Source organism: Dermochelys coriacea, chromosome 14 (genome assembly GCF_009764565.3).
Source record: "Dermochelys coriacea isolate rDerCor1 chromosome 14, rDerCor1.pri.v4, whole genome shotgun sequence".
Taxonomy (NCBI): Eukaryota; Metazoa; Chordata; order Testudines; family Dermochelyidae; genus Dermochelys; species Dermochelys coriacea.
Window position 1 is genome coordinate 17,113,770 of NC_050081.1, and position 27,824 is coordinate 17,141,593.

General features: G+C 50.9%; 1 protein-coding gene across 1 annotated transcript; it reads right to left on the reverse strand.

Annotated features, from left to right (window-relative positions):
- Nucleotides 1–1,168: 1,168 nt before the first annotated feature.
- ST6GALNAC2 (ST6 N-acetylgalactosaminide alpha-2,6-sialyltransferase 2) lies at nucleotides 1,169–27,824 on the reverse strand. Its single transcript, XM_038371980.2, has 10 exons — nucleotides 27,550–27,824; nucleotides 12,855–12,947; nucleotides 10,548–10,605; nucleotides 8,612–8,786; nucleotides 6,106–6,271; nucleotides 4,983–5,121; nucleotides 4,462–4,565; nucleotides 3,496–3,579; nucleotides 2,971–3,070; nucleotides 1,169–2,539 (listed from the first exon to the last, which is right to left on the reverse strand). The coding sequence occupies exons 1-10, from the start codon at nucleotides 27,657–27,659 to the stop codon at nucleotides 2,372–2,374; spliced, it is 1,197 nt and encodes a 398-aa protein (XP_038227908.1). The 5' UTR covers nucleotides 27,660–27,824; the 3' UTR covers nucleotides 1,169–2,371.

A 27,824-nucleotide genomic window follows, 5' to 3' on the forward strand; every position in this document is an offset into this window, starting at 1 on the left:
CCTAGTAACATGCAGCACTTTACAGGGTTTTGAGAAAATAAGACCCAGCCATAAGCCCCCGTGTGGAAGAACAGTTTTCAGACATGGTTACAGCCTTCCATGACTAGCCTATACCTGCAGAAGGCAAGAGACCTGCTTGCACCAGTAGAGTATAGTAGAACTGTTCCCTAACTGAGCTAAAGTTCTAGATCATCCATAGGGGGCACTGATGTGGACTTGGACAATTCACATCTGTCTCAGTTTCCCCCATCTATTCATAGAACCATAGAATATCAGGGTTGGAAGGGACTTCGGGAACCAACCCCCTTCTTGAAGTAGGACCAATCCCCAGTTTTTGCCCCAGATCCCTAACTGTCCCCCTCAAGGATTGAGCTCACAACCCTGCGTTTAGCAAGCCAATGCTCAGACCACTGAGCTATAACATGTATATGCTTTACAGGTATGGAATGAGTCAGCGTGAACACTGCTATTTTCTGTATTTTACAACACAGAAAATCAAACCCAAGAACAGACCCAGTGGCACAGCTAGGTTGAGTTTCTCGGTATCCTGACACCCAGTCTTGTACCCTAGCTGTTCTCCTTTACAGTCTGCAGCGCTGAGTGCTGTTCTACAAGGATGACTTGGCCAAACGATGCCTAAACTATTTTTAAATGTTAATTCTTAGGCTCAGAGCAAAGCAAGTGAGTGCTGAGCCCCTGTATGTGTTAGGACCACTTCCCTCAGCCTTTGCCAGCACTTGTCACTCACAGAGTACAGAACTATTCTCCGTCCCCTCCCATATAGAAATTCACTGCAGCAGTACCCCCAGCTCAGACTCCTCCCTCTAAACCCTGCGATCCTCTGATGTCCATTCACACTGTATTGCTGCTCTGCTTTCTGTGCCAGCCTCTGCCAGTCATATTCTACCCCATTCCCTCACCCCAAGCAAAAACAAAAGAAAACATAAAAGGTCATTCAACATTTATGCAATTATACAAAGTGGGAAAGTGTTTCAAATTACACTCCTCCACTGTGCTTTAGCATCTATCCATCACTAATCATTGCAATCTCCCTGTAGAACAAAACCAACCTATTGCTGATCTGTTCTTTCTAGTTACATGTAATTAACTTACAAAATGTAGCTTCAGGGTAAAGAACTTTCCCTCCTCACTGCAGGCTAGTTGGGTTTTTAGGTTGATGAAGATTTAGTTTAAGTAATGGAGTGGTGGGTTCCATCCATCTGTACTAGGGCTGGGGCCCTTCCTCTGAATATACACAGGCCCCCTAGGTTTGTAATGCAAAATAATGTACAGGGTCACATCCAATCAGGTCCACCTGCCCCCAAATTACTGTAGGGACCTAATTAAGCTGTGGCAACCCCACTTCCAGCTGTTTGAGACCCTCTGTTGACATCACAATTTGGAGTGACAGCCCAAGGATGCATCCGATGAAGTGAGCTGTAGCAAATTTGTTAGTCTCTAAGGTGCCATAAGTACTCCTTTTCTTTTTGCGAATACAGACTAACACGGCTGCTACTCTGAAGCCCGATCAGTGTGGCTGAAGCGGGCAGTCAGCCTCTGCTGTATTCTGCTAGTGATGGGAGCTCTGTCTGGAAAATGGAGAGTATGTGCATGTGGTGGCTCCATGGGCCTTCATACAGTTATGGCTGCTGTGCCTCACTGCTCTTCACCTACCCACCCCCCCACCCAGTCTATTGAGGAGCAATGTCAACAAGCTCCATCCAGGTCTCTTCAGCTATAGGATTGTGGCTGTGATGTGTCCCACCATGAATGAGTTTGAACACAGAACACATTAGGCTTTTCAGGGTTGTGGCAGACCCTTATGTGTGATGGAAAGGTGGAAACGGCGGGCGGGGTATTTTTCACATCCAAGCTCTGTGCTCAGCATATAACTCTTGAAGGCGATGGGAAGCTGGAATTTGCTGGTGAGCGAGCATCTTCTCAGGGCCATCACGCCCCTTTGGGAGACACGCATTGAACATTCAGGCTTATTGCTTCTGAAATCCCCTTTTCATTTTCTAGTGTCAGAAGTTGCTCCCCCCAGGTCTCTTACTCGATGGGAGGAACCAGGGCGTGTCTGGGGTCTGTTGTCTTGAGCCAATCAGCAGGTTCCCTGGAAAGAGACCTCTCCACACTTGCTTTGCCATCTCAGCAACATCTGAGTAGAATCCTCCAGGCAGCACCCTCGGCTCGCAGAAGGCAGCCTTGCAATTCATGCAATCTCCAGCTTGTAAGGCTGGCTTTGGGTGAGCTCTCTGTTTTCCACCTTTGCTCATGAATTCTGGACGGCCCCTGCCAGGGAGAAGGGAGCCCTTGGGGAAGAGGAGAAGGACTACTTTCGTTACAGCAAGAAGGGACATGCCACCCAGCCTCACCGCTGATACAGCTTCATGATGCCTGCCCTGTGCAGGCTCTTCCACAGCTCCGCCTCCAGCAGCATGTCATGGTTGGCATAGAACACCAGAGGCTTCTTCTCCCGCTCGTAGTAGTGGTCTGAAAACTTTCGGTAATTGTCTGTGATAAATCCATAGGCACTGACCTGCAGACAGGGGGAAAAGGGTAACAACAGTTGGGAGGTGGGATCAGTGCCCAGCCTGTCCTAGGCAGACCAGACTCCAGGCTTCGGATAAGGAGTTACCTGGTCAGTCAGACGTTGCTAGCGTAGCTGTGTGGGGCAGAGTGCCGCCCCAGTGCCGACCCATGTACCTGGTACATCCTCAGTGCTATGTCCTAAATGGTACATCCTGGAAGCCATGTGGCACACTGGAGCAGGCACCATCAGTGAAATAATTCATACCAGGTTGGGCCTCGTGAGCTCTACCCAAATATTTCTGGGTCCTAAAACAGGAGGGTTAAGAACCAAGCCAGGGACATGCGTTAACTCCACCCCACACTCATTCCATCAGCCTTTATTCATGCTGACCAGCAGAGTACTAGGCACTGAAGAAAGGTAGCCCTGAAGGCTCTTACCTTGTCACAGGTATGTAGGGCTGTCAGTAGCATGAGGGCACCAGTACTGGGCATGTACAGATACCCATATTGAGTATTTATTATTTCAGATCTCAGAAATCTGTAAAAAAAGAGGGATTATAATAGGTGAGATCAGTGAAATAGAGAGAGATGGGTTGCACTGAATCCCAGTGAACAAGATGGGTTGCCGAGGAAAGGATGAGGCTACATGGCAGTGAATGGAAACATAGTGGCCTGCAAGAAACTGGATTGGCTTGCAATGAATGGGAGCAGGTGGGCGTAAATCCAAGATGGATCACAGTGGACTGGGCTCCAGTGATGGGGATGTAATGCACTGAGTGGGACTGGACTACATTTCAGTGATGGGGGAAGATTGCAGTGAGCAGGTGGGATTGAGGTGGAGGAGTTTGATTGTGGGGCAGGCTGCGGTAAACAGAATTGGGGCAGTTCCAGAGCTATTTGCTGAATGAGCTGGAGTGTTTTGAGACAATGTTTTCCTCAAAGGCGGCGCCTCGTTTTCCTTACCTCACAGTTAAATAATGTATGAAATCTGGGTGCAGCAGCTTGAACTTCTTTGCAGATGTCTCTGGTCCAAAATATGTCTGTGGGCTGTGGCAGGAAGATCAAAAAGAATAGTTTCATTTCAAGTCAGTATTTAGACAGCTCAGTGTTTATATTACAACCTGAAAAGAATCTGAATATTTAGACTGACCAATGGTGCCAGTTGTCAGCAGCAGAGGTATCAGACTGAGAGAAAATATTAAACAAAGAAAAAAAAATACAACTCCCTGGAGCGCAGAGTTAACACTTTTCCTCTGAGGCAGAAACTCAGAGAAACTGAAGAGCTTTCATTTTTATTATGGACTTAAGGTTGCAGCCAGATGTACAGTGTAAGCCTTGTTTTGATCCTGCTCCCCTCTAACTTTGCTTACAAATGAAGGGTGCTTGTGAAAAATGATTGTCATTAATAGAAGGGAGGAGAATAATTTCATGTGGAGAGATTTTCTGTATTAAACTACTTCTGGGTTGGGCATTGGGGAGGTCTGGGTGATACATTCAGAGCTGCTTCAATCGGGGTTGTGAAAATGAGGTGCTGCTGAGGCCTGAAGACAGAGCAGAGAGAGGAAAGATGGTCCAGTGTTTAGGGCACGAGCCTGGGATGTGGGAGACCTATGTCCCTACTCTGCCACAGCCTTCCTTGGGACCTTAGTCAAGTCACTTAAGTCTCTGTATTCTAATCTGTATAATGGCCCTTCTCTCAAAAGGGTGTTGTGAGGATGAATACATATAGACAGTGAGGCACTCGGATACTATTGTAATGTGGGTCACATAAGTACCTTAGAGAGGGCTGAGACACCTTTGCAGAAGGCAGTATGCACTAATGCTGTCTATGCTGTATCCACCCTGCAGCTGGAGGACATCCATTGCCTAGTAGCATTATGCCTGAGATGGCTCAGGGTGGGCAGAAAGCAGGTTGGAAGCATTACTCACTCATCGCCTCTGTCATACCCCTCTTGGACACGGCTGCCCAGTATGGCTGACTTCAGCATGATGTAATCGCGTATGTCCGAGGGGATAAAAATATATCGCAGGTCCTGCAGCGGGGCGGGAGGCACAAAATACATACAATGCTTTGGTGTAGAGGCGCACCCTCCTGTCACACCCTCAGCCCCACTTAGATGCAAGAGCCTCAGTCACAAACGCAGGGCAACTAAACATACACACATTCTTTGGCGGTAAGATAGAGCGTGGGGAGCCATGGACACACAGCGCTTCTCAAACATGGAGGAGGTTTCTGGTGGAGCTGAAAGGAACCAGGGAGACCTCACAGGAAGAGTCACGGATTCAGGGTCTCCTACACTTTATGCGGATTCTAAGGTGGATGTGTCAATGGCCAGCAAGGCCAAGATGGTCAACAAAGCTCCATCCCTCAGCGGGCGTTGACATGGCCTGCATGACTCTCCAGGTCCAATCAAATATTTGCACAACACCCCCCAGCTCTGATGGCTTACCTTGGACTGGGGTATCTGGGTGAAGCCATACTCTCCATAGGCGATCAGGGAATTCTTCATTGTGTTCACCGTGAAGCCATAGAAGGATATCTTGGTCCCAACGTCATCTTCAAAGCCTTTGATCACAGCCCCATTTAGCCTGTGGGTGGAGAAGGAAGAAGACCAAGGCTCTGATTAAGGACTGGTCTTTCACCACAGAGCACTAAGCACGATTCTCCCCCTATCAATGCTGCTGCTAATTGGGGTTGTGTGCCAGTTTACGGCTGTAGAGTTGTTACCTAAAGTCCCTCATACCTTTTTACACAGGGATGGCACAGAGGGCCACGTGTGCAGTTTGAAAGGCCTAGAGTCCTGGTTCAAGTTCCCAGCAGGGGTGAACATCCCTCATCCTTCTGAGGTTGCCATGCTGGGTACCATGCAGTTATTGCATGAGGAGAGACGGGAGCGTCACTCGGATGGGACTCGACAAACTGAGGTCTCTCTCGCTTGGGCAATAAATATCTCACAGTCCCTTTACAGCACCAGGGATTTGCTCTGATGTCCTTGGCGTACATTTCCTCTCCTCTCACTGGCGTGCAGTGTTATACTGATGCCTTCCCTTTGGCCGAAGTGCAGGCGCAGTCTTGGAAGCACTGACAGCGGTTACACCTTCATCCTAATTGCACAAATCCTACCCTGGGGCAAATAACCCCACAGGCTGAGGCTGTGCTGGTACAAAGTGACTGGAACGTGCCTTACACTGAGGCACCCAGGAAAGGCCAAAGCAGCCTGAAAGAGGAACTGTGGGACAGGGATTTGCCATATGGTCTCTGTTAACGTCAAATAATTTGCTGGAGCATCAAGGCCACATGACAAGCTATCAAGCAGCGTTGCTCACAATGGGCAGCAGTAATAGCCATGGCTGCAAGAGGGCATGAAATGTATAGCCGGAGTTGCCCTACTAAGAATGCCCTGGGACCCCATTAGACCTGCCCACTGTTAATACACAAGATCTTTAAGCAGGATCCTCTGCTAGTTAAGGAGCACAACAGCCCCCAATGACCTGGTCCCTGTCAAAGGTAAGTGCCCCTGGTTCCCTCAAACTACAGCTCCCAGGATGTGCGGGCTGCTGAGCTCTCCATACCTGAAAACAAAGTCATGGGCATCTATCTCCTTGCCTTGCCGGGATCCATTGAGAATCCCTCCATTCCCGACCACGGCGCAGCGGATGCAGCCTTCAGGGAACCTGGCTTTGTCGAACAGCCAGCTGTTGGCAGAGTCGTTGAGCAGATGCAAGGTGGAGGCAATGGCTGCAGATCCGGGCAAGAAGAGGCTAGTCAGCACCAGCCTTGTACTGCATGAGCAGAGGTGCAGGTGTCTACAACGTTTAAACTGGGCCCAGCTGAGAGCTCAGCAGCCCCGACTTCCACCGGCTCCCCGGCCCTCCCTGGGTGTGTCTGGCTGGCTTGGGAGAGGTGTAAAGGTTACTGTTGGAGTCACAGCTCTTTGCGGTAGGGGCCTATGGAGCTCTCTGCTCTCATTGCCCTACTAGGGGTGCTGAGACAGAAGCAACCTTGCCCTGTCCCTTTCGGGCACAACTCTTGGCAGCTGGTGCTGCCCACCAGCCCCCAAATGCCTCCGTCATCACCTCACCATTGAGGGAGTCATGCTGCTGGCGGCTGGAGAGGTGCAAAGGGTGGGTGTGGGGTAGGAAGGGAAACAATTCCCAGCAGCCAGTCGCCAGCAACAATGGAGCGTGTTGTTGGAGAGCCTTGTGGTTTGAGTTAATAATTGCACAGACACTGGGACCTTTTATTCAGGAAAATGTCACAAGATGTTGATTGCAGCATTTCCTAACTGTCCCCTCCTACCCCGTGGGCTCTGACTCCCCGGGGAGGAGGGGCTTTAGTTGAAAGGTATTTAATTCTCTCGTTACACAGCAGGCGTTTTAATCAAGGCCTGGGCGGTAGGATGATCTCTACCCAGCCATGCCCATACATGCCCCTCTGGCTAATCTCTCTATGTGGCAAAGAAGTTCGTAGAGCAACCAGTCCCCAGCATTTCCAGCCTGACCTGAGCCTCTTGTCAGAGATCACCCTTTACCCTCAGAGGCGGTTTGCCCGACCTCCCCCGCTCCCCTCAGGCACAGGATGAGATGGCTGCTCTACAGAGAGGAGGGGAGCAAGGGAAATCTTAGCATAACCACTTGGTTTGTAAATCTGCTGCCCCACCCCACTCCTCTCATCCCATTCGCCCTCCCCAGCTGCCCTGCTCCCCCACCCCAGCTGCCCTGCTCCCCTCTCCCATCCCACTCCCCCACCCAGCTGTCCTGCTCCCCTCTCCCATCCCACTCCCCCACCCCAGCTGCCCTGCTCCCCTCCCCCATCCCATCCCACTCCCCCACCCAGCTGTCCTGCTCCCCTCTCCCATCCCATCCCGCTCCACCACCTCAGCTGCCCTGCTCCCCTCCCCCATCCCATCCCACTCCCCCACCCAGCTGCCCTGCTCCCCTCCTCCCATCCTGCTCACCCACCCCAGCTGCCCTGCTTCCCATCCCATCCCGCTTCCCCACCCAGCTGTCCTGCTCCCCTCTCTCATCCCACTCCCCCACCCCAGCTGCCCTGCTCCACCACCCCAGCTGCCCTGCTCCCCTCTCCCATCCCATCCCGCTCACCCACCCCAGCTGCCCTGCTCCCCTCCTCCATCCCATCCCACTCCACCACCCCAGCTGCCCTGCTCCCCTCCCGCATCCCATCCCACTCCACCACCCCAGCAGCCTTGCTCCCCTCCCCTCCCCCATCCCATCCCACTCCACCACCCCCGCTGCCCTGCTCCCCTCTCCCATCCCATCCCGCTCCCACACCCCAGCTGCCCTGCTCCCCGCCCCATCCCATCCCGCTCCCCGCCCCAGCTGCCCTGCTCCCCCTTCCCATTCCACTCATCCACTCCAGCTGCCCTGCTCCCCTCCCCCATCCCACTCATCTACTCCAGCTGCCCTGCCCCCCACCCATCCCGCTTGCCCACCCCAGCTGGCCTGCTTCCCCACACCCCAGCTGCCCCACCCCCTCCTCCCATCCCACATAGCCGCCCAACTCAAAACAGGAAGTGAGTGCTGGTGGAAGGTGCCTGTCCCAATGCTGGAGGAGCAGTTCTCCCAAAAGCTGCAGCATGGGCAGCTTCCTGCCACTGTCCTGCCCATGTGTCTCCACAGCAGGAGCCACTCCACGAGGTGAGCAGGGAGCTCACGCTCCGTGGCCCGTTCACTCCTTGGCCTCTCTGCCAGTCAGAGCTCATTAGTTTGGAGGCTTCTGTGATATGGGTGTCTGCTGGGAAGCTTGCAGGGGCAGCACTGGGATATAGGGTTATGCTGACACAACTAGAACTGAGCTAGGAATTATAGATGGAAAGCAGGGGCCGGACGGCTAAGAGAACTGGTGATGAGATCCATAATCTTCCATCTCTACATCACTTTCCTTTTGTTCTTTTATCCAGCCTATGGCATTTATAATGGACCCAACACAATGGAGGTATCAGTCCCAGCCTTGGTGGGCCACAAGGGAATGTTGTCCCCCTCAGATGGCTGTTGGGACCAGGAATGGGGTGCCTGGCATGTCACAAAGGGGTTTGCAGTGCACCATCACTCCCATTACCTGTGTCGGACAAACCCTGCCAGCCATATGGGACGCTGCGCTCCTTCAGTCTGTTCCAGATCTCCTGGGTGATGTGCCGTGCCCACATCAGCACTGGGATGTGGAATCGAAAGAGCTTCCCAAACCTGGGGTCCGCCTTCACTTTTGACGTCAGTGACTGGGGGCATGAGCTGGCCTGAAAGATGAACCACATTTTGGTCTTGAAATTATCCCACGCTTTTCCTTAACACCTCCGTTCCTTACCAGGTGCCAGGGAGGTGTGAAAGGGATGCACTCACCTATAGACATCTGCTTACCCCACAGGGAAGTTTTTGTATTTCTCTTCAGCACCTGCAGCTGTTTGAATTATTTGTTATTATTGCGAGCCCTAATCATGGACCAGGAGGGTCCCATTGCACTAGGTGCTGTACAAACACAGAACAAAAGGATGGACCCTGCCCCAAGGAGCTTCTATACATATTGGTCTGAGCATAGGACTGTGAGCTGGGAACTCCTAGATCCTGTCCCTGGCTCTGCCACTGACCTACTGTGTGACCATCTTGGTCTGAGCATAGGACTGTGAGCTGGGAACTCCTAGATCCTGTCCCTGGCTCTGCCACTGACCTGCTGTGTGACTATCGGCAAGTCACTTCCCTGCTCTCTGCCTCAGTTTCCCCAACTGTAAAAGGAGCATGGTGATATCCAATTCACAAGGGGTGTTTGTAGAAGCAGTTAATCAAAGCTCACAAATTACTTAGAGATGAAGAGTGCTCTATAAACAGTAGCAGTATTGTCTCCTCCACAGACTTATTCTGTGTTAAGAGGCTTCCAATACCTTTTTAAGGATTCCTCGTCACAGCTCAAATGTACTTTCCTTGGCTGGTTTTAAAGCTTGAAGTCGCAGCCAGACCAAGTATGTCCATGGAAAGCATGAATACAGGGTTGAGAAGCTGAGCACTAGACAGATCCCATCTACAGTGGCCAGGCAAGCCCGTGTGAAAGCCATGCAAAAGCGGAGTTCTAAATGGGTTTTTGCCACAGCTTGGCAAGCCAGTGGAGATGGGTAGAACAGTGGGCCCAATGGTAAGCAAGAGCTGCAGGACTAGGCACTGTGGACTGGATCCAACTCCCACTGACTTCAAATGGCACTGGAGCAAGCTCCTGCCTTGATAAAACACTGATGTTCCACCACTGTTCTACCATAGTTTGGCTGGTATGGACAGTACAGACTCGGGCTTAGCACTCCCACACGTGCTGCTTAACGCTCCTCTTCTTCCACCCACCAGCTATGACTTCTTGCTTATTTTATTTTCACTGGGAAGATGCAGAGAAGGCCAACTGCTTGCCAGTCACATCCTGGGCAAAACATAATACAGCTCACATTCAACTCCTGCACTAGTCCAGTGCCACCACACAGGCTGCCACTGGTATAGCTGGTTGGATTAAAGAAGGGGTTCCCCCATCTTCACCCCATACTGCAGCTCTTCTGAGGTTCAGAAGAGTTTGGCTTGCTTTTTCATTAGTATCTTTCATGGTCTCGCTTCCTTGGGTTCCAACCAGAGCTGGGTGCTCAGGCACAAACATGCCGTGAGAAAAGTCATTTGCATCCAAAAGCAAATGCCTGTACCTTGAGAGTCCCAATCCAGTTTGGCAGGCCCAGGAGGTCTGGAGAGAGCTAATGAGTGGCTGAAACTCTGTCTGCTTCTCTAAACCAAACCTCCAACCTTTTCAGAATTGCCTATCCTTCCTGCAAATCTAGGATCACTCAGTCACTTAGGAGAAGTGCCATGGGGTGGGTGGGTGTGAGTGAGTGAGTCAAATACCTTTCAAATAAACAGACCTTATTTTCAGAGAACATTTTTCCTTCCTTTTTTTCCCAGACCCCAAACTGACTAAAAACTTTGGAAAGACAAGGACAAAGTGATGAGAATGACAGTACTAAGCATATGCTTATTACCTGTTCCTTGGTGGGTTTAGCCTTGCCAGGCTCAGAAGAATATTTAGATGGCTTCCCTCTGGAAAAAAAAGAAGAGAAGAGCTAAATATGCCTTTTGTGCTGAATTTCACTTGTGTGCATTTCTCTTTCATGTATGGGGAAAGCCTAAGAAGATCCAACAGCTTCTGCAGTAGCTCTTCTTATCTCTCTTACTGGGATTCCTGATGGTCTAATGGTTAGTGCATCAGGGGCTGAGAGTCAGGAGACCTGGGGTTTAGTCCCAATAGCAATACTGGGTCAGCGTGTGACCTTGAGCTAGTCACTTTGCTCTAAGCGTTCAAATCTGTGCACTAATTTTGCACGCCTTGGGTTTTGGGAGCCCAGTTTGAGATGCCCAGCGATTCAGAGGTGCTGAGCCCTTGTGACTCCATTTGCAGTCAATAAGGAAGAAGACTGGTCCTGTGGTTAAGGCAGTGCTTAATTTGTAATGAAAGAGGTGCTGGGGCTCAAGCCATTGTTTTTGTTTTTGTTCATAACTGATGGGGCAAGCCCAGGCACAAATTAAGCACTAGGTTAAGGCACCAGACTGACACTGTGATGGAGCCCACCTCTGCCCCATGGCATGGCCCTTTAAGCTTTTGGGCACCAGGCAGATGTATGCAGGGATCTAGGAATAGGAGACATAGGGGGGTGGAGTCCCAGGAATAAGTAGTGTCTGGGGGGCAAACTTGTTATTGTTTCTTTAAGGGCCTGGGACCAGAAGCCTTGCAGAGTGGGTGAGACAAGGCTCCTCTCCCTCCCAGCCAATTGGGATGAGCTTTGGGAAGGGGACTAGCATATATTCTGCCGCCTCCCGCAGAGCGGGGGCAGATGAGGCATTAGCTGGAGCCATTCCACCCACCCACCCAAAGGTGAAAGGGCAGATGAGGGGGGAAAGGGACAACTGAAGGAGAAGCCGGCTGAGGACCTACAGCTGGCTTGAATGAGAACCTAGCTCTAGGAGAAGAGCTAAGGGGAGAGCTATTAAATGCCTGAGGCATAACCCAGCTGCCAGGGAGTGGACTTTAGGGAGCCTCCCAGCAGATGGCTGGGAAGAAGCCACATGATGAAACTGAACTACAGACAGAGCAGGGGCAGTGGAGCCTGCAGCCCTGTGAGAGAGGCTGACAAACAAGGCAAAGACAAGAGTAGCGGTGAGGGATGATAAAGAGAAGCGTTTAGCTGCCCCACGCGGGTCCCTGGGCTGGAACCCAGAGGAGCGGGTGGGCTGGGTTCCCTCCCCAAACAAGAGAGGGAAGTACAAGCCTCGGCACTAGGAGTCCCAGATGGGGATGGAAGGCTGGGCATCATGGCCTGGAGACTCTGGGTTTGTTTTGTTTCGACTTTTCTCTTACCCCTGGAAAGGGCCAGAAATGGAAAGGGGGCCTGGCTGGAGGGCTGAGCCATGGAATATGCCCAGCAACAAGGGGCATGACAGTAAAGAACCCCTGCCACACTGTGGCCTGGCACGGGGGGGGGGATAGCGAGCATGCTCTGGCACAGACACTCGGGAGTTACGGATTTTGTTACCGCCTCTGCTGACTGCCCCCCGTTACTGTGGGCAAGTCCCTTAATTGCTCTCTGCCCCGGTTCCCACTCTAACTTCGGGGTGACAGCCCCTATCCATTTAGGCTGAAAACTCTGTGGGACATCAGTAATGTACAGGCCTGGTGCGGGCTATCTCCTGGAGGTCAATGCACTGGGGGAGGGGGGTGAAGGTGAGATGGGCAGCACAGCCTGGGGGAAGAGCAGCCCTTCCCCTCTAACCAAGGAGTTAGATGAATGGAAACAAATAAACTATGCAGTGGCCAGTTCCAGTCCAGATAGCACGGAAGGCTGTCACCTTCTGGCAGGTGCCTGGGGTCCCTTGTGAGCTGAGGTGCTGGCCTCCTTCCAGTCCAATCACGGGAAAGCAGTTGGGAGTAAGCAAGCCCCTGGCTGGCAGTCTCAGCACAGAGGCAGGGGACTAAACTTCCATCCCATCCTACAGATGGGCCTTCCAGGGCTGGGTTGAGGGGCATTTGCAAAATAAGGTAGAAGCTGGTCCTGTTGCTGCCTGGTCTGGGGATACCTAGAGGGCTTTGCTGTGCAGGGCTGTCAGCCCAGTACCTTCCCCTTGCATAACCTTCACGTGGGAAGGAAAACAACAAAACCCAGCGGTCTGATGCTGATGGAACCACCCTGAATAGGAGGCCACGGTAACCCCCCTGCCCCTCCAACGAGAACAATCGGCAGGGAAAAAACATGAGAGATGGCAACTAATTTCCTTCTTACCCCAGCACTACTCACCCGACCATGCTGCTTTCTCTGCTCAGGCCATGGCTCCCGGCATTTCGGGACATCCCTCCAGGCACCAACAGCAGTGACTCTTGCTGCAGCAGGCTAGAACAGACCATGCAGAGATAGCCTCAGGGGGAAGGTGCAGCCAAGCCATCACCTCCCGTGTTTATCAGACCTCCCCTGTCCCCTTCAAGTGAGAACGTGAGCACAGGAGTACCAGCAGCAGCATTGACCAGTCATGTATCAACCGGATTCATGAGACAACCTGAGATTTGATGCATCTGAACACGGCCTGGATGGGCCAGAAGGTAAGGGCCTCAACAACCCCAACAGTGTCTGTTTCAGGTAGAGGGACACTAGACTTGAAAAAGCTGGGGGGCCCTATGGAAAATTCAGGGGCCACTGGCTTGGACAGGCTCCCTGTGACTTGGGTGCTACATCAAACCAGGGGTTTTCCCTCTTCAGTGCTGGGCCCTCGACAGTTTTGCCCATTGTGAAATGTACATCTTCTAACATGAGACATGCAGGGAACCAGTCTATCCTATAGCACTGTACAATACACCCAAATGAGAAACTCCAGGCATGCCAGAGGAGCATGAAAGATGTACAGTATTTTACACCATTAGCCGAGCATTTAGCACCTTTTATGCCTCCAGCACTTCACCAACATTAACTAATACCAAATTGATGAGACCAATGATGGAAGTTGGGGCAATCTGGGAAATTCAAGAGGTCAGATTTGATTGTTTTATTGGAAAAAGTGGGGACACTGAACCATCCTGCAGGTTCCTAAGGAGCCATTCACCTCTAGGTTTTTTTGTCAAAATCTAGCCCAGGTTGGGAGTAAGTCCTTAGTAGAGCTGGTTAAAATTTGGAATTTCCATCATAGGGGAAACTCCAAGATTCCAAAACTTGGTTTTGTCCCAATCTTGGACAAAAAGTCTCTCACAGAACTTTTTGCAAAATGAAATATTCTGAAAATATTTCACTCTGATCTTATCAAAATGCTTCTTTTAATATGATATCAAAGTCAAAACAATACAAACAAAACACATTTTGATAACTTCCCAGGAAACATTAGACCAAATTGGTACATTCCCAGGAAACAGTTTGATCTTTGTCCAATCAGCATATTCCGATAAAACTGTTCTATCAGACAATTTCCGACCAGCTGTAGTCATTGGCATCTGATGGCTATTTCACCGCCCACATGAAATGAGTGGGTGGGTCTCAGAAGAGTTCCTAGTGGGCACATGTCCACATCTGAGAAACTACCCATTCAATTTGCCCAAAGTGGACATTCTCAGAAGAGAGGCTAAGCAATCAATGGAGAGGCCAATGGAAACTGAACTCCCCTCCTGCCCCTAGTGAGGTCCCCACACACAGGAGCACTGACAGTGTGGCATAGGGGAAGCTTGTACCGCTGCTGCCCATGCTGTAACTGTCCTGTGGGCAAACAGAAAACTCAGCTTTCAAGGCTGGCACCCTTCACAAGCAGAAACGCTCTCTTAAAAAGAGAGGCCACAATTGCAGAGAACTAGTCTAGGTTTTTCTATCTTTTTAAGTAGCTGAGAACAGAGGTAAGTGGGTTAGGACAGTGTCCTGCCTTTGCCCATGGCTGTGTCTGCTGGGGGTGAGTCTGAAGAGGAGGTTCAGGAAGATGAGGGCATGGTGTATGGAGTCAGAGGCTGAGGAACGGAGAGGCGTTTTAGGCTGGGATTCAGCGAGCCAGCTTCGTGACTGGTATTTATCATTCAGCAAAAAATGTCTGTTTAAACATTAACTGTGGCCCATCAAGGCAGTGATGCAGGGAATGAGACACAATCCAGCCCCCAAAGGGCACACAACAGGCCAGCCCAGAGTGGGGTGGGGTTAATCTGGCCTTAGCCGATGCTAACCAGCAGAGAAGCCCCTGGTGTTCCCTCAATATGCTCTGCCTGGTGCAGTGAGAGAAACGGGCCTCCTGGCCTTTCATTGACCCTCAAAGGCAAAGTAACGGGCCTGAGTGGTTTCAGAGTAGCAGCCGTGTTAGTCTGTATTCACAAAAAGAAAAGGAGTACTTGTGGCACCTTAGAGACTAACAAATTTATTAGAGCATAAGCTTTCGTGAACTACATCTCACTTCAGGGCCTGAGTGGGGCTCAGACATGCAGCTTTGCTCCAGCCCTGAATCCCTGGCTGCATCTACACTGGCAAATTTAAGATCTGTAATTACCACCACTGCAGCTGTAGTGTAGACAGGGCTCCTGTGTGTTTAGCATCATGGCACTAACCATGTTCTGAGCAGGTCTAGATTCTAGATGACAGAACAGTAAAGATGCCAGCTCCTGGGCTGCACTAGCGCTCTTGCTGCTCCATTTGTGCTAGCAATGGAACTGGTGCCAGACCAATTCCCAGTTTAAACAAGGGCCCTGGAGACCTTCCATTGAAGCCGACAGGAGTGGAGTGTGCTCTCACCTGCTCAGGATTTAGCCCACTAGGAGTCTCTGTTATTCTGTGCAGGCATAAAGGGCAATGGACTCACTGCCAGGTGGGTCAAGATGCCATTGCCCTGGAGTTCAAACAGCAGTGACTAAAGTCAACAGTAAATGCAAATCCAAATCTGCCCCTGTGCTCTGGAGAGATGCGTGGCAGTGAAATGGAAGCTCCATGCTAGCAGCTGGGTGCAGTGAGCTGGAAGTCTGACTTTCCTAGGCCCTCCCTTCTATTCCTTCATTCTGTCCTCAGGCCTGAAAAGTGAGGGGAGTGGTGAGGGATTCTCTCCCTCACTCTGCCCCACTGAGAAGGGGCAGCAGCAACAGGTGGGAGTGGCGCCCCCTACAGGTTGGATATCCAGTCTCTTTGGAACAACAGTGTTCACGGCAGTGATTTTCAGTCCAGGAGAACCACATGGGGAAAATTGGGTTTATTCACATTTGCCAAAGGGAATCCCAACCCCTTCCAGAAACATATGCTTCCTGGCATGGCACCAGCAGATCCAAGCTCAGATAGTTCTGGCCCTCCATACCAGCCCCCTGACTTAACATGGCTCCCAAAGTCACCATGGTAACACGACCCAGAGCAGAATGGGAGATCACTGAGGGGAGGGTGCAGCCTTGGGGTTCCTTTCTTTAAACTACCTACTGTTCCCCTTGGGGTGAGAGGTCACCTGTCAGTAGATCACTTTATGGCAGGAAGCCAGTTGTCACCTGTTCACTGGGGCTGCTCTCTCTGAGCAAGGAGAATTTCTCTGCAAACAATAGTCTCTTTTAGTCACCAACTCCCAGCCTACTGGATTATTTTCTTTACTCCTTTGCAATTTGAAAAAGACTCATGTTCCTGCTGAGTTTTTTTTTTTTTTAAATAAACAAACCAAAGAAAGGCCCAGGCCAAATCCCTGGATAGAAACACACTCAAAAGTGAGAAGAGTTCAGTCAGATCCAACATTGAAATCCATGTCTGGCTCCTACATCTATAATGGGCTGAAACTAGGCCTCGGTCTGGACAGCCTCCAATTTGAACTTCTCAGCCTCTCCAGTATCTTTTTCTTCCTTAAGCCTCTCTTGGAGTGATCAGAACAACTCAGGATTAGCTATGACATGTCTGCACATCAACCTGGAATCCAGCAGCCAGTTCCCGCCACTGGCTAATCCCTCATGTTTCCGATGGAGATAAAACACACACTTGGGCAACTGTGCAATGCTGTGCCGTTTGGGAGGATTTCTACCCTGGAAGCACAACAGTTAACAATCTGTACCACACACTCAGGTTGCATATCTACTCATCAAGCCTCCCAGACCCTTTCAAAATGGAGCCTACGTATGTGACTCGCTGACTCCCTGTGAGAATGAATTCCAAAGGCTGAATCTAGGCTGCTGTTCTGCAGGCTCCAGATAGATTGATTACATGGGTCCTGCAGGATCTTGGTACACAGCTGCTGCCAAGAAAGAACCACAAACCTTTGATAGGAGGAGCAAAGGGCACACGCCCTCCCAACCAACCTATCTCCACCACTCTGTCCACAATGTCAGCTGTCAGTATATCAGGATCACCTTCAAAACATACTAAGCCTCAAAGCTGATCAAGGCTGTGCAACAGAGTTGGGGTAATGTCCAGACTGCTCTGAGCAACTGCTTTGACTTCCATGGAAAACCGCTCTGATCCTGAAACCTCTCCGTAGGAAATCGGAGGGCTTACAGTACCAGGTGCTCAGACTGTGTGTGCTGTGTGCAAGAGAGAGATGGATCTAGTGGATGAGAGCTTGCCTTCCCGAGGCTGTAGGCCACCTGCATACTTGTACTTTCAGAGGCAAGAGAGATAAGTTTACAGCAGCTCCACATCCCAACCTGCCAGCTGGGACCCCTAAGAAAAGGGAGAAAAGGTTCCTATTCATCAGCAAACAGAAGGTTCACTTCAAAGCGACTCCCATGGTTCACTTCAAAGCCTCTGTTCTGGATGAAGGGGGCCAGCTGGGGAGGGGATGCGTATCATCAGGTGCCTATATTAAAATGCCTTACTGTGGACGAGACAAGAAGCATGTTATTAGAGACGTTGTCTGAGGAGCCTGGGACAGGTAGAGACAGGCGGATAATGGAGCCTGCCTCCTGGCCCTTCTTCCCAGGTTTCTGTATGAAAAATGCCAGAGCTTGCTCCGGGATTGGGTTTCCAGATAGCTCCACTAGGTTCCCAGGACGTATGCCATTCCCCAGTGCCCTCTGCCTACTTACCGTGAGACCTGGGGTGGGTTCTTGTGTGCCAAACAGGGCTGAATGCACAGCTGCAACCACTGGGGAGCAAAGGGATGTGGCCCCCTCCTTTGGGCCTGCTGAGGGGTCCTCCTTAAACACTGTAATTATAGGGTTGCCTGTAGCGTCAGGAAGGATGTCACTTTCGCAGTGGCCTCCTCCTCGGAGTGAAATCCCTCTTTATTTTCTAACATACAATACAGGCTGTCTATCTCCTGTGATTTCTAGGCGCTATTTCAGGCTGGGAAAACTTCTGATTTAACTGCTGATCAAACCAAGTGCATGTTTTCCTTTAACTAATGCTCCAGTTGGTGAGGAAGCAAAGATGCTAATTGCTGAGCAGCACAAACATAGATCTTACCAGCATTGCCAATAGAGTCCTTTCCCTGCCCTTTTCCCCCGTCTCCCCCTTCAAAGAAATCTGCTTAGTCTGCAGTTTGAGTTTCTTTCTGGGCTGAATCTCAGTGAACCTGGTCTCAGCCAGCCGTGAAGAACATGGTTAATTCTTGTCTTTTTACCAGCTTAGCTGTTTCCTCCTGGCTCCCCCAACGCCACCTTCTGAGCTGATACTTTTCACTGATGTTCCAATGGGCTCATGACAGATGGTTGTGCTCTAGAAATTATTTTGGGGGAGTTCTCTGGCCTGTGCTACACAGGAGGTCAGACTAGATGATCTGCTGATTGGTCTGGTACAGCTGACCTAAATGGCTCTGAATTGGAGGGAAGGAGAGGTGAGTCCCAGCTCTGCTGCTAACCTGCCGTTTGACCGTGGGCAACTTTCTTTCTCTTTCTCCCTCTCTTCCTGCGTTGTCTAATTACATTGTGAACTTTTCAGGGCAGGGATGGTGCCTGTGTATTCGCACAGCACTTTGCACAATGAGGCCTGCAGACACTACTGTCATCTGAATAAACTAATGGTGGACCTGTGTTTCGCTTGATACCCGGCAGTTCAGCAGGCGTTTTTGACCCCCTAACAAATACAGTAATGGTGAGTTGCCTTTTTCCCCAGTATGCCTGACCGGGGTTGAGGACTGCAGCCCCCTTTTAGCTGAAATTCTCAGCACTTCTGCAGACCTGAAGCAGCGATGAAATGATTGTGATGCTTTCAGGGAGGAGGAAGATGTCCATAGCTGGCAGACGTGGGTTGCAGGGTTGCAAAGTGGGCAGCAGAGAACAATCTACCACTTTGGCTATTTTGGGAGGAGAAAATGGCACAGAGTGGAGGTTTGGATTTGAAAGGTAGCCCTTATACATAGACAGTAACCCCTTTTCATAAAGATTTCTTGTCCCATACAACATACTAGCCTGCTCTTTCTAACTCCCTACGTGCATATTTACACATTCTGAAGGACTCTGGATTGCTGAACAGAGATTGGAGAGAATGGAAAGGGCTATGCAAACAGGCTGATACATGGTGGGAGGAAGGGAAAAAACAAGACTTCTGATAAGCTACAGGGGAGGCTCGGGTGGAGGAGAGATTGAGATGAGGCCCCAAGTAGGGATGCTCTAGCAGTGGCCTCTGAGGAGCTCTGGGTCTCTCATCGCCCAGTGGTGAAGATAAGTTTATGACACGGGCGGCCAACCTGAGCCTGAGAGGGAGCTAGAATTTACCAATGTAGATTGCCAAAGAGCCACAGTAATATGTCAGCAGCCCATCAGCTCCCCCTCACTCCAACCTGCAGTGCCTACTGCCCACCAGCAGCCCCACCAATCAGTGCCTACCACTCCCTCCCCATGTCTCCTGCAATCAGCTGTTCCATGGTGCACAGGAGGCTCTGGTGGGGAGGGGGGAAGAGCGAGGGCATGGCAGAGCAGGGGGTTGAGCACTCCCTGGCACATTGGAAAGTTAGCATCTATAGCTCCAGCCCCAGAGTCAGCGCCTATGCAAGGAGCTGCATATTAACCCATGAAGAGCCGCATGCGGCTCCGGAGCCACAGGTTGGCCGCCCCTGGTTTATGACATTACAGGGCTTTGGTCTTCCCATTCCAGACCCACTACAGGCTCAGGATATTTTTGGCCAACCCAGCGCACGTTCACCCTTGTACGGAAGGAGATTCCTAAGAGAAAGTTTGCCACCTTCAGGCATAAACTGGGGAAAACCCAACCTGAGCCCCTGCCACCTTCTTCCTCAAGCATCACCCCTCTGAGAGACAGCTCACCCCTGACTCCTCTTCTTGGCCTTTCCTGATGTACTCAGGCTCTCCGGCAAGGCCTCAGCTTCAGGCCAGGTGTAGGCACTGCAACTACGTCCGCACTTCAAGCATATCATTTTCAGTTCAAGGAGACAGACTGGTACTAGCTCTGATTGAGCTAAAAATAGAGCATGGCCCCGGCAAGTAGGGCTAGCAAACCTGAGTAACTGTATCTGAGTGCCTGTCTGAGAGCCTGGATACACACTCAGAACAGCTAACCACTCTCACGGCTGGTGCGGCCATGCCTATGCTCTATTTTTAGCACGCTGGCTTGATTGGAGCTACAGCCGGTACATGTCCTTGAACTGAGAACAGCCCCCAACTCGAAGGGCAGATATACCCTGGCACCTTTTGTGCGGCATGCACCAGGACTTACACTCATGGTGCTGGACTCTTTCCAATTCAGTGATGTGGACCAGATGAGAAACAGGTGCCAAAGATGCTGCTGCCTAGCAACCCGATGTGAGGGATGCCGTCGGCTCCAAGATGTCACCTGCTGGTGACCACATCAAGATGGCAGCTGCTACTGGCAAGTATGGAGGGGCAGGGTCCCTCAGGACACATAGGAACAGGTCTGAATACTCAAAAACTAGTTATCCTGGTTAGAAACTGTCACAACACGTAGCAGGGTTAAAGTGGCTCTATCTACTTCAAGCCCATGCCTGAATCAATGCCACATAAAGTTAAGCATGAATTGAAAGGCCTTGCTCATGCAGAGCCTTCAGTTGATGCCATCCCCCTAGAGGCTGGAGTACAGAGAGGATAAGAGACCTGCTACTGGTAGCAGCTACGCAAACTCGCTGTGAAGAGGCAGAGAACTTTTGGAGCTACAGGACGAATTCTAGCCTCAGCTACCCATGTGTGGGTATATGATTCAGATAGCAATCTAAATAAATCTACCCTGCTCAAACAGGTTTGCTCTTTCCAAACTGTCTGGGAAACCAAATTATACCTGTATAGTTTGTTCATGGTGAGGTGTCCATTGCAAAGGGTGCTCAGAGGCTGAAGTGCAGAGCAGCTGTCCAGCGACTGCTGTCCTTACACAGCAGGCTGCTCACTGGTACCATGCTTCCTCAAACTGCAAGCACTACAGGCCCATCAAAGCAGAGGTCATTGGTGGAATGAGTTTGGAAGTCTTGTGCCGGCAGCAATACATTTTTGTTTGCTGAATGGGATATGCAGCGGCAAACCACAAGGTGGGTCTTGGTTGTATTTTAATTAAGCACATCAGGCCCCCAGCTGCTGCAGCATCCATCGCTAGCCAATCGACGGAGCACCATCGATGGGTTCTGGAGGGAGCCCAGCTCTCCACTGTGACTCCAAGGGCAAAACGGAGAAATTCACAGTGCTTTCTGGGGGTGATCCACCTAGCTCCCCACAGCCGTATCCAATACCCAACATAATTTTTAAAAAATTCCCCATGCACTATAGTAAGTGGCTGATAACCCCTGTCAGTCATCCCTGCCTGTGTTATAGGAGCACAGGGATGGTAGCCAGAGCTACTCTGCTCTGCTTTGAAGTTCTCACCCCTGAGCTGCTCCTGGGACAATGCCCTGAGACCACAGAGAGGTCAGGCCCAACAGCAAGGCTTTCCTCAGGTTCTGTATTGTCAGCCAGTCCACTGGAGGTTATACACTTACATTTAAGCATGTACTTAAGTCCCATTGAAGTCACAGGGATGCTTCTTTGAACTGTGACCATTCCTAAGATCTGTCCCCTCCCAGTCTCTGAATGATCCTTCAGACACAGATAGTCAAGTCACCGGTGCTTAGAAATAGTGTGTCTACCCCAACCCTGCCAAACTGTGATCAGATATTGTCTGAGAGGCCTGGGAAAGGGAATTTAGTTTATCTAAGACTCCCCACCCTTCTTTCTCAGACTCTTTGTTTGCAGAGATGATAAGATCTGAATCTCTGAGGCATATGTCTGTGAAACAATTGAGTGGCACAGAATATTTTGTTCCCTTTCTCCAAGAAAGGTCCTGACTAAAAAGAAAGATCGTCCCCTCCCCTCTCTAGACATTGTATTCCAGGGACCTTACAGTATGTGGAGTTATAAAGAGCTTTAAATCCTGTACAGACCATTCCTGCTAAAATAAGGCTTAAGGCACATACCTACATCTGACTGGGACTCCACTGCAAAATGCAATCAGATAAAAAGTAGAGTCAGAGGAGCAGAGTCATGACATTCAGAGCCGGAATCAGATCTACAGTTGATTGTTCTCAAAGCTGAAGAGCCCTGGGCTGGGCCTATCTCTGATCAAAAACTTACATGTTTCAAGAGAAATGTTGGAAAAATCAAAACAGGTGGAAAAACTTGCAATCTGCCAGCAAACCAAGTAACACAGGTCTCTCTCCCTCTACTTACCTAGTGTAGGATTTTTGCAAGCACTCAGCATTGGCCTTGATGTCAATGGCAGCAGAGTTAGGCCAATCATTTTTGGAAATCCCATCCCTATGATTTTTCTAAGGCTCCTGGCACTGGGAGATCTAAGCAATCCCAGTGGTGATTAAGCACTATATGGTGTCAAACCAGCAGTTTAAACTCACTGGGCCCAATTCATCCCTTTGCTTGCACAGGCACCAGTGCAGGGACCAAGGGAGAGAGAACTTGTGCCTGCTCTTTTAGTGGATCACAAGGGCATGTACAGGCCCCAGTGCTATTTAGAACAATCCTTTACCAGCTGCCCTACTTTGCATGCCCCCTCCCTTCCATAATGGTCACTATGGCCCATGGCAGGGGTGCAGAAGTGCCCAGGTGCAGGCCTGCCCCAGTCATACCAGTTCATGCTCCAGGACACTCCAGCACCCAGGGTTGGTGCAGAGGCTCCCTGCAGCAGGGGGGAATTCCCTGGAGTGTAGGGGAATTTGCACCTGGCCTCCAGCCCCTCTGCCACAAGGAGCTGTGGCCCAATATTAACAGGGGCCCACTCCCTCCAGAAAGTTATTTTTCCTTTAATGGGCTCTCTCTCCCCTCCCCCACACCCCCGACAGGCTTCTATAGGTAAGTAACTGTTGTCATGACTGTCAAAGGGCTTTGCAGACAGGAGTCGCTCCAGCTTCAAGCTGACTTGTGAATGACTTCTCTGTGCAGGCCCGGGGCACAGTTTTTGGGCATAGCTTTGCAAGGGACTTCCACCCCACCAAAGGAAGGTTGTTCCCATCTGTTCTGCCTTCCACTGAACCCTCCCCTAATTCCTAGCATTCCTGCAGCAGGAACAGTGGAAGACAGATTAGCAAGAGGTGGTGGCTGAAGTGTTAAAACACCCCTAAGTGGCAGCTTAGGAAGGAGTCATCCCATCCCCCCCTTGGGGTTGTTACTGCCCCAAAAGCTGTGGGTCAATCCTGAACCTGTGTCCTTCATCTCTAGCTGGAGCAACAGAGCCCTCCCACATGCCAGCTAAGACCTGATTCTTAGAACAGACCCTGCCCCCTCCCTCAGGCAAGGAACTGCACCCACTTCTCTGCAAGAGCTTCGGGAAGGGTTACTCAATCAGGGCCTAAGCCGAAGGCTACTGAAGCCAATGGGAGCCTTTCCACTGTCTTCAGTGGGCTTTGGATCAGGCCCCTGGTGCATTCCAGTCATAGAATATCAGGGTTGGAAGGGACCTCGGGAGGTCATCTAGTCCAACCCCCTGCTCAAAGCAGGACCAATCCCCAATTTTTGTCCCAGATCCCTAATGGCCCCCTCAAGGATTGAACTCACAACCCTGGGTTTAGCAGACCAATGTTCAAACCACTGAGCTATCCCTCCCCCCACCTGGAAAGACAAGTGGTTCTGGGCCACTTTAAATTTGAGGTATTTACTGGTGGAGTAGCTGTTTGTTAAAATGTTGCCCCCAATAAGAAGAGTAGGTTTGGCAGGGGCAGTGAGGCTGCCTAGGGAATTAGGTACCTGACTCTCACTGAATTCCAGTGGGATTTGGGAGCCTAACTCCCTTAGGCTTGTTTGAAAATCTCAGCCTCAAGCCCGATGTATTTTACTCAGAGCTTGTCAAACCCTGAGGCATTCCAGGATCTCCTCAGGCCCTGTATTGCCAGGGTGCCTTCCTGTGTGATGTGATGCCTCACATGCATGCGCACCTCTGCCGGCAGGTCACTTCCTTGCAAGTTTCTGCTGAGCTAAATGATCATGGAGCGAGGCCATGACCTAAAGCAGTAACATCAGGGCATTGCAAGGCCTGCCAGGAGCTGCCGCCACTCCAGATTCCCTGTCAGGGCACCACGTTGAAAGGTCATGACATCACCACATGATGCACCAAAGCACTACTCTGATCTTGTGTCTGCTGGCAACCCTTCCTGGGACCCTTCAGTGTCCCCAAAGCGTGCAGGTGGGTTGTTTTAATAGCTCTGGAATCTAAAAAGATGGTATTTCCAATGGCTCATTTCCCCATCGCATTCCCTGTAGATAACTCACTTGTGAGCCCGAGTGGAACTCCCCTGCCTTAAGCACACACTCAGGGGCTAAGCAAATCCACAGGAGAGGGAACTGAAGCAGGGCCTTCCGAAAAAGGCCTTGCTCTGCAAAGTACTGAGCACCTGCTGCGAGATGTGGCACTCCCTCCGACAGCTGCCCACCCCTCACAGGATCATACTGGTGGAAAAGGGCAGACGGAGCTATGGAAATGTCAACCATCTTTTCCTGTGTGCTAATAATTAACAACAAGGTTATTCAGAGGGAACCATAGAATATCAGAGTTGGAAGGGACCTCAGAAGGTCATCTAGTCCAACCCCCTGCTCAAAGCAGGACCAATCCCCAATTTTTGCCCCCGATCCCTAAATGGCCCCCTCAAGGATTGAGTTCACAACCCTGGGTTTAGTAGGCCAATGCTCAAACCCCTGAGCTATCCCTCCTCCTTTAATCATTCCCATCCTGCCAACACCAGACATTTCTAAGTACATCATTTGGAAAGAAAATTAGGAGCCAGGCCTTTATGTTCCATGAAATCCTACGGACTTTGGCATATGAGATTCTGCACTGCTTTACACCCTGTGCAACTGTCACCCACGGGTGAGTGAGTGTGTGTTACAGGTCCCCCTCTGTGCCAAGCCAGAGGATTGCACCTGTAACAAGTAGTCAAGGAGCTTGAGCTCAAGAAGTAGCAGCTCATGCTCATAGCTCTGGAGCATCATATTTGGATTGTGTGGCATTTTACATCCACTTTGCACAGGTCTGATCAGCTGTGCAAAAGCACTGGAGAATCAGACTCATGGAGCGGCAGTGGGCATGTACATAGGAACAGCTTGCATATATGGAGCACCTCTTATCCGGAAGGGTCCCAAACTACACACTAAACATGAGACAACAGTGAAATTCAACTACCTATAAAATGAAGCAAGGCAGCAAGCTCATCTCCCAATCTTGTAGGTAGTGCAGGAACAGCATGCTTGGTTTAAACTGGGATTGAGTTCTGTGAGCCTGGCGCTTGGTTGTACAAACCAAACAAACGCAACACAGCCTCTGGCTATAGAAATGGCCTTGAGGTTATCAGTTCAGATACAGATTGGCTTAGGTTTATGATTCAAGGGAAGTAATTACAGTTCAATGGAGTGCACAGAGATAAGGAATTTGGTTCCATGTCTCTGATTGTATCGTTTGGATTTAGGGCTAGGGGTTTTGATTTAATATGGCGTGGCAGGTGTTGCTGTTTTGTTTAGAATATATGGGGGTTAATGACCCAGGCTGGCACTTTGAACCTTGTTTTGGGATTAGGATTTTGATTTTACTAATATATTCCTCCTTTTTAGCATCCCGACTGCCCCCCGGAAGCAGCGTTGTCCAGTGGCTATAGCACTGGACTGGGGGTCAGGAGTCTTGATTTCTCTTCCCAGCTCTGACACTGATCCTGCTATGTGGGATCTTGGGCAAATCATTTCACCTCGCTATGCCTCTGTTTTCCCATCCATAAAATGGGGACAATAACATTTTCTACAGCACTCTGTAGGATGAAAAGCTCTATATGAGAGCCAAGTTTTCTCCTTCTTCCCTCCTGATTATTAGATGTTGTTGTTCAGTGCAGACACAGGGGTGCAGAAGTGTGGCTGCCCCACAACTTGTCCACTGCTGCTTGACCTTTAAACAGGGCTGCAGAGAGCAGCAGAGGTAAAGAGGTTTCCAGCTGTGCCACTTCCCAGCAGGAGAAGGACTCACAGGAGTAGAAATGCATATTAGGGACAGAGAATTTAGCAGAGCTTTGCTATCGGCTAGAAAGGAGGGGGGGGTGGATCATGTCTGAGATCCACAGTAATATCCAAATGAATCCCCAGTCCCTACAGCTGGGTGATTCCCACTGTCTTTACATCAGGGGGTAACCGTGTTAGACTGTATCCACAAAAACAAATAAATGCCCAAATAAATCTGTTAGTCTTTAAGGTGCCATCGAACTCTTTGTTGTTACCGTATTTACATATAGCACAGAAAGATGCTGGCACCAGTACCAATCACAGACTCACTTTGCAGGCTGATACAGTAAAAACCATCACCCTGAGTCGCTTGTTACATCCACGCTCTTTACATCCATCTACTTGACCTAAGGCTGCGTGGTACAGAGGTGAGCAATTCTCCTAAAGGTAAATGCAAATGCAAATACTACACAAGCTATGTTTCAGAGCAGCAGCTGTGTTAGTCTGTATTCGCAAAAAGAAAAGAAGCAAAGCAGGATGGATTATGCCCCTGGAAGCAAAATGCCCTGCAGTGAAACTCGCCTCCCACATGCATGGCCACTACATTACAAGCTACTTCAACATTGTCACAATCTGGGTTGGCAGCGGATGGAACCCTCCTAGGGTCCTTTCAGGGCCTGGCGGCTGAGCAGGGCTGATCCCAGGAGATTAGGAAATGGTGTCCATAAAGTTTTGCAGGTGCTGGGAATCACTCCAGGTCAGTGATCACAAGGTGCCATAGGTATGTTCAAAGTGCTGGGGGCCAGGCCTCCAGTGGGTGTATTAAAGCACTGCTCTATTGAATTCACAGGGCTGCATCTCCAGCTGGGATGAATCAGCCTCGGCCCATTGAAGTCCAGGGTCCAGATCTGCAGCTGGGGAAGTAAATCCGTGTAGCTCTAGCCTAGGTCACTGGAGCTATGCTGATTTACATCAGCTGAAGCTCTAGCGCTGTGTGCATGTGGGGCTCGATCATGTAAACCAATGTAAATGGAGGGCTCTCCGCACCTTGCAGGTTTGGGCCCAGAGAGAGACCTCTGTGCAGCACATTACACAGCCCTTGGCCAAAACATCCCAAGGCTTGACAGAAAGCTAAGGGCAGCCAGAAGCCTGGCTTATCTCTATGCACTTAACATTCCCTGTCTTCTTTTACTCCCAGCCCCTTGAGGCCCAGATTAAAGTGCCCCTCTTCTCTCCAGCCCTCTGCTGCCTGCCTCACTCTCCAGGGTGGTGTTTTCCACTCTGTTGTCTCTGTGTGTGCCCTTTGCTCTCTGTGTGTCCTCAGCTCTGTTTGTGTGTGTCTGTCTGTCCTTCACTGTGTGTGTGTGTGTGTGTGTGTCCTTCCCCCTTTGCTGTGCCTGTCTCTCTGTTCTCTGCTCTGTGTGTGTGTCCCTCACTATATGTATCTGTCTGTCCCCCCCCTTCGCTCCAGGGGTGTGTTCTTTGCTGTGTCTGTCTGTCTGTCCGTCCCTCGCTCTGCGTGCAAGTCCGCTGCCCCGGCCCCACCGCAGAGCACGTGCTGCGCGGCTGCTGCCGCAGGACACGATGTTGTAGCCAAAGTTCCCCGGAACTGTCTCTTCCCGTCCGCTGCGAGCTCCAACCCCCCGCCGCCGCCGCCGCCTTACCTGGGCTTCGGGGCAGCCTGCGTGTCTCGGTCGCGCCCACACAGCAGCACCCAGAGCGTTACCGCCGCCAGGAGCAGGAGGCAGAGCCGCGCCCAGCGCGGAGCCCCCATCCCGGGGCGAGCCGTCTGCGGCGCCGCGCCTCGCCCCCAGCCCCCGGAGCGCAAACTCCGGCCGCCGGCGGGCGCGGAGCGAGGCGGGCACCCGAACGCGCCCCGCTCCCGGGCGGCTGCTTCTCCCCGGCGCGCCCGGCCCGGCCGCTCGCTCGCTCGCTGCGG

Coding starts and splice junctions, on each gene's coding strand:
- ST6GALNAC2 (XM_038371980.2), bottom strand. CDS start 27,659: ATGGGGGCTCCGCGCTGGGCGCGGCTCTGCCTCCTGCTCCTGGCGGCG. Junction 4,566..4,982: donor CCCAGATACCCCAGTCCAAG/GTAAGCCATCAG, acceptor GCCCCGCTGCAG/GACCTGCGATATATTTTTAT. Junction 2,540..2,970: donor CCCTACATACCTGTGACAAG/GTAAGAGCCTTC, acceptor CCCTGTCTGCAG/GTCAGTGCCTATGGATTTAT.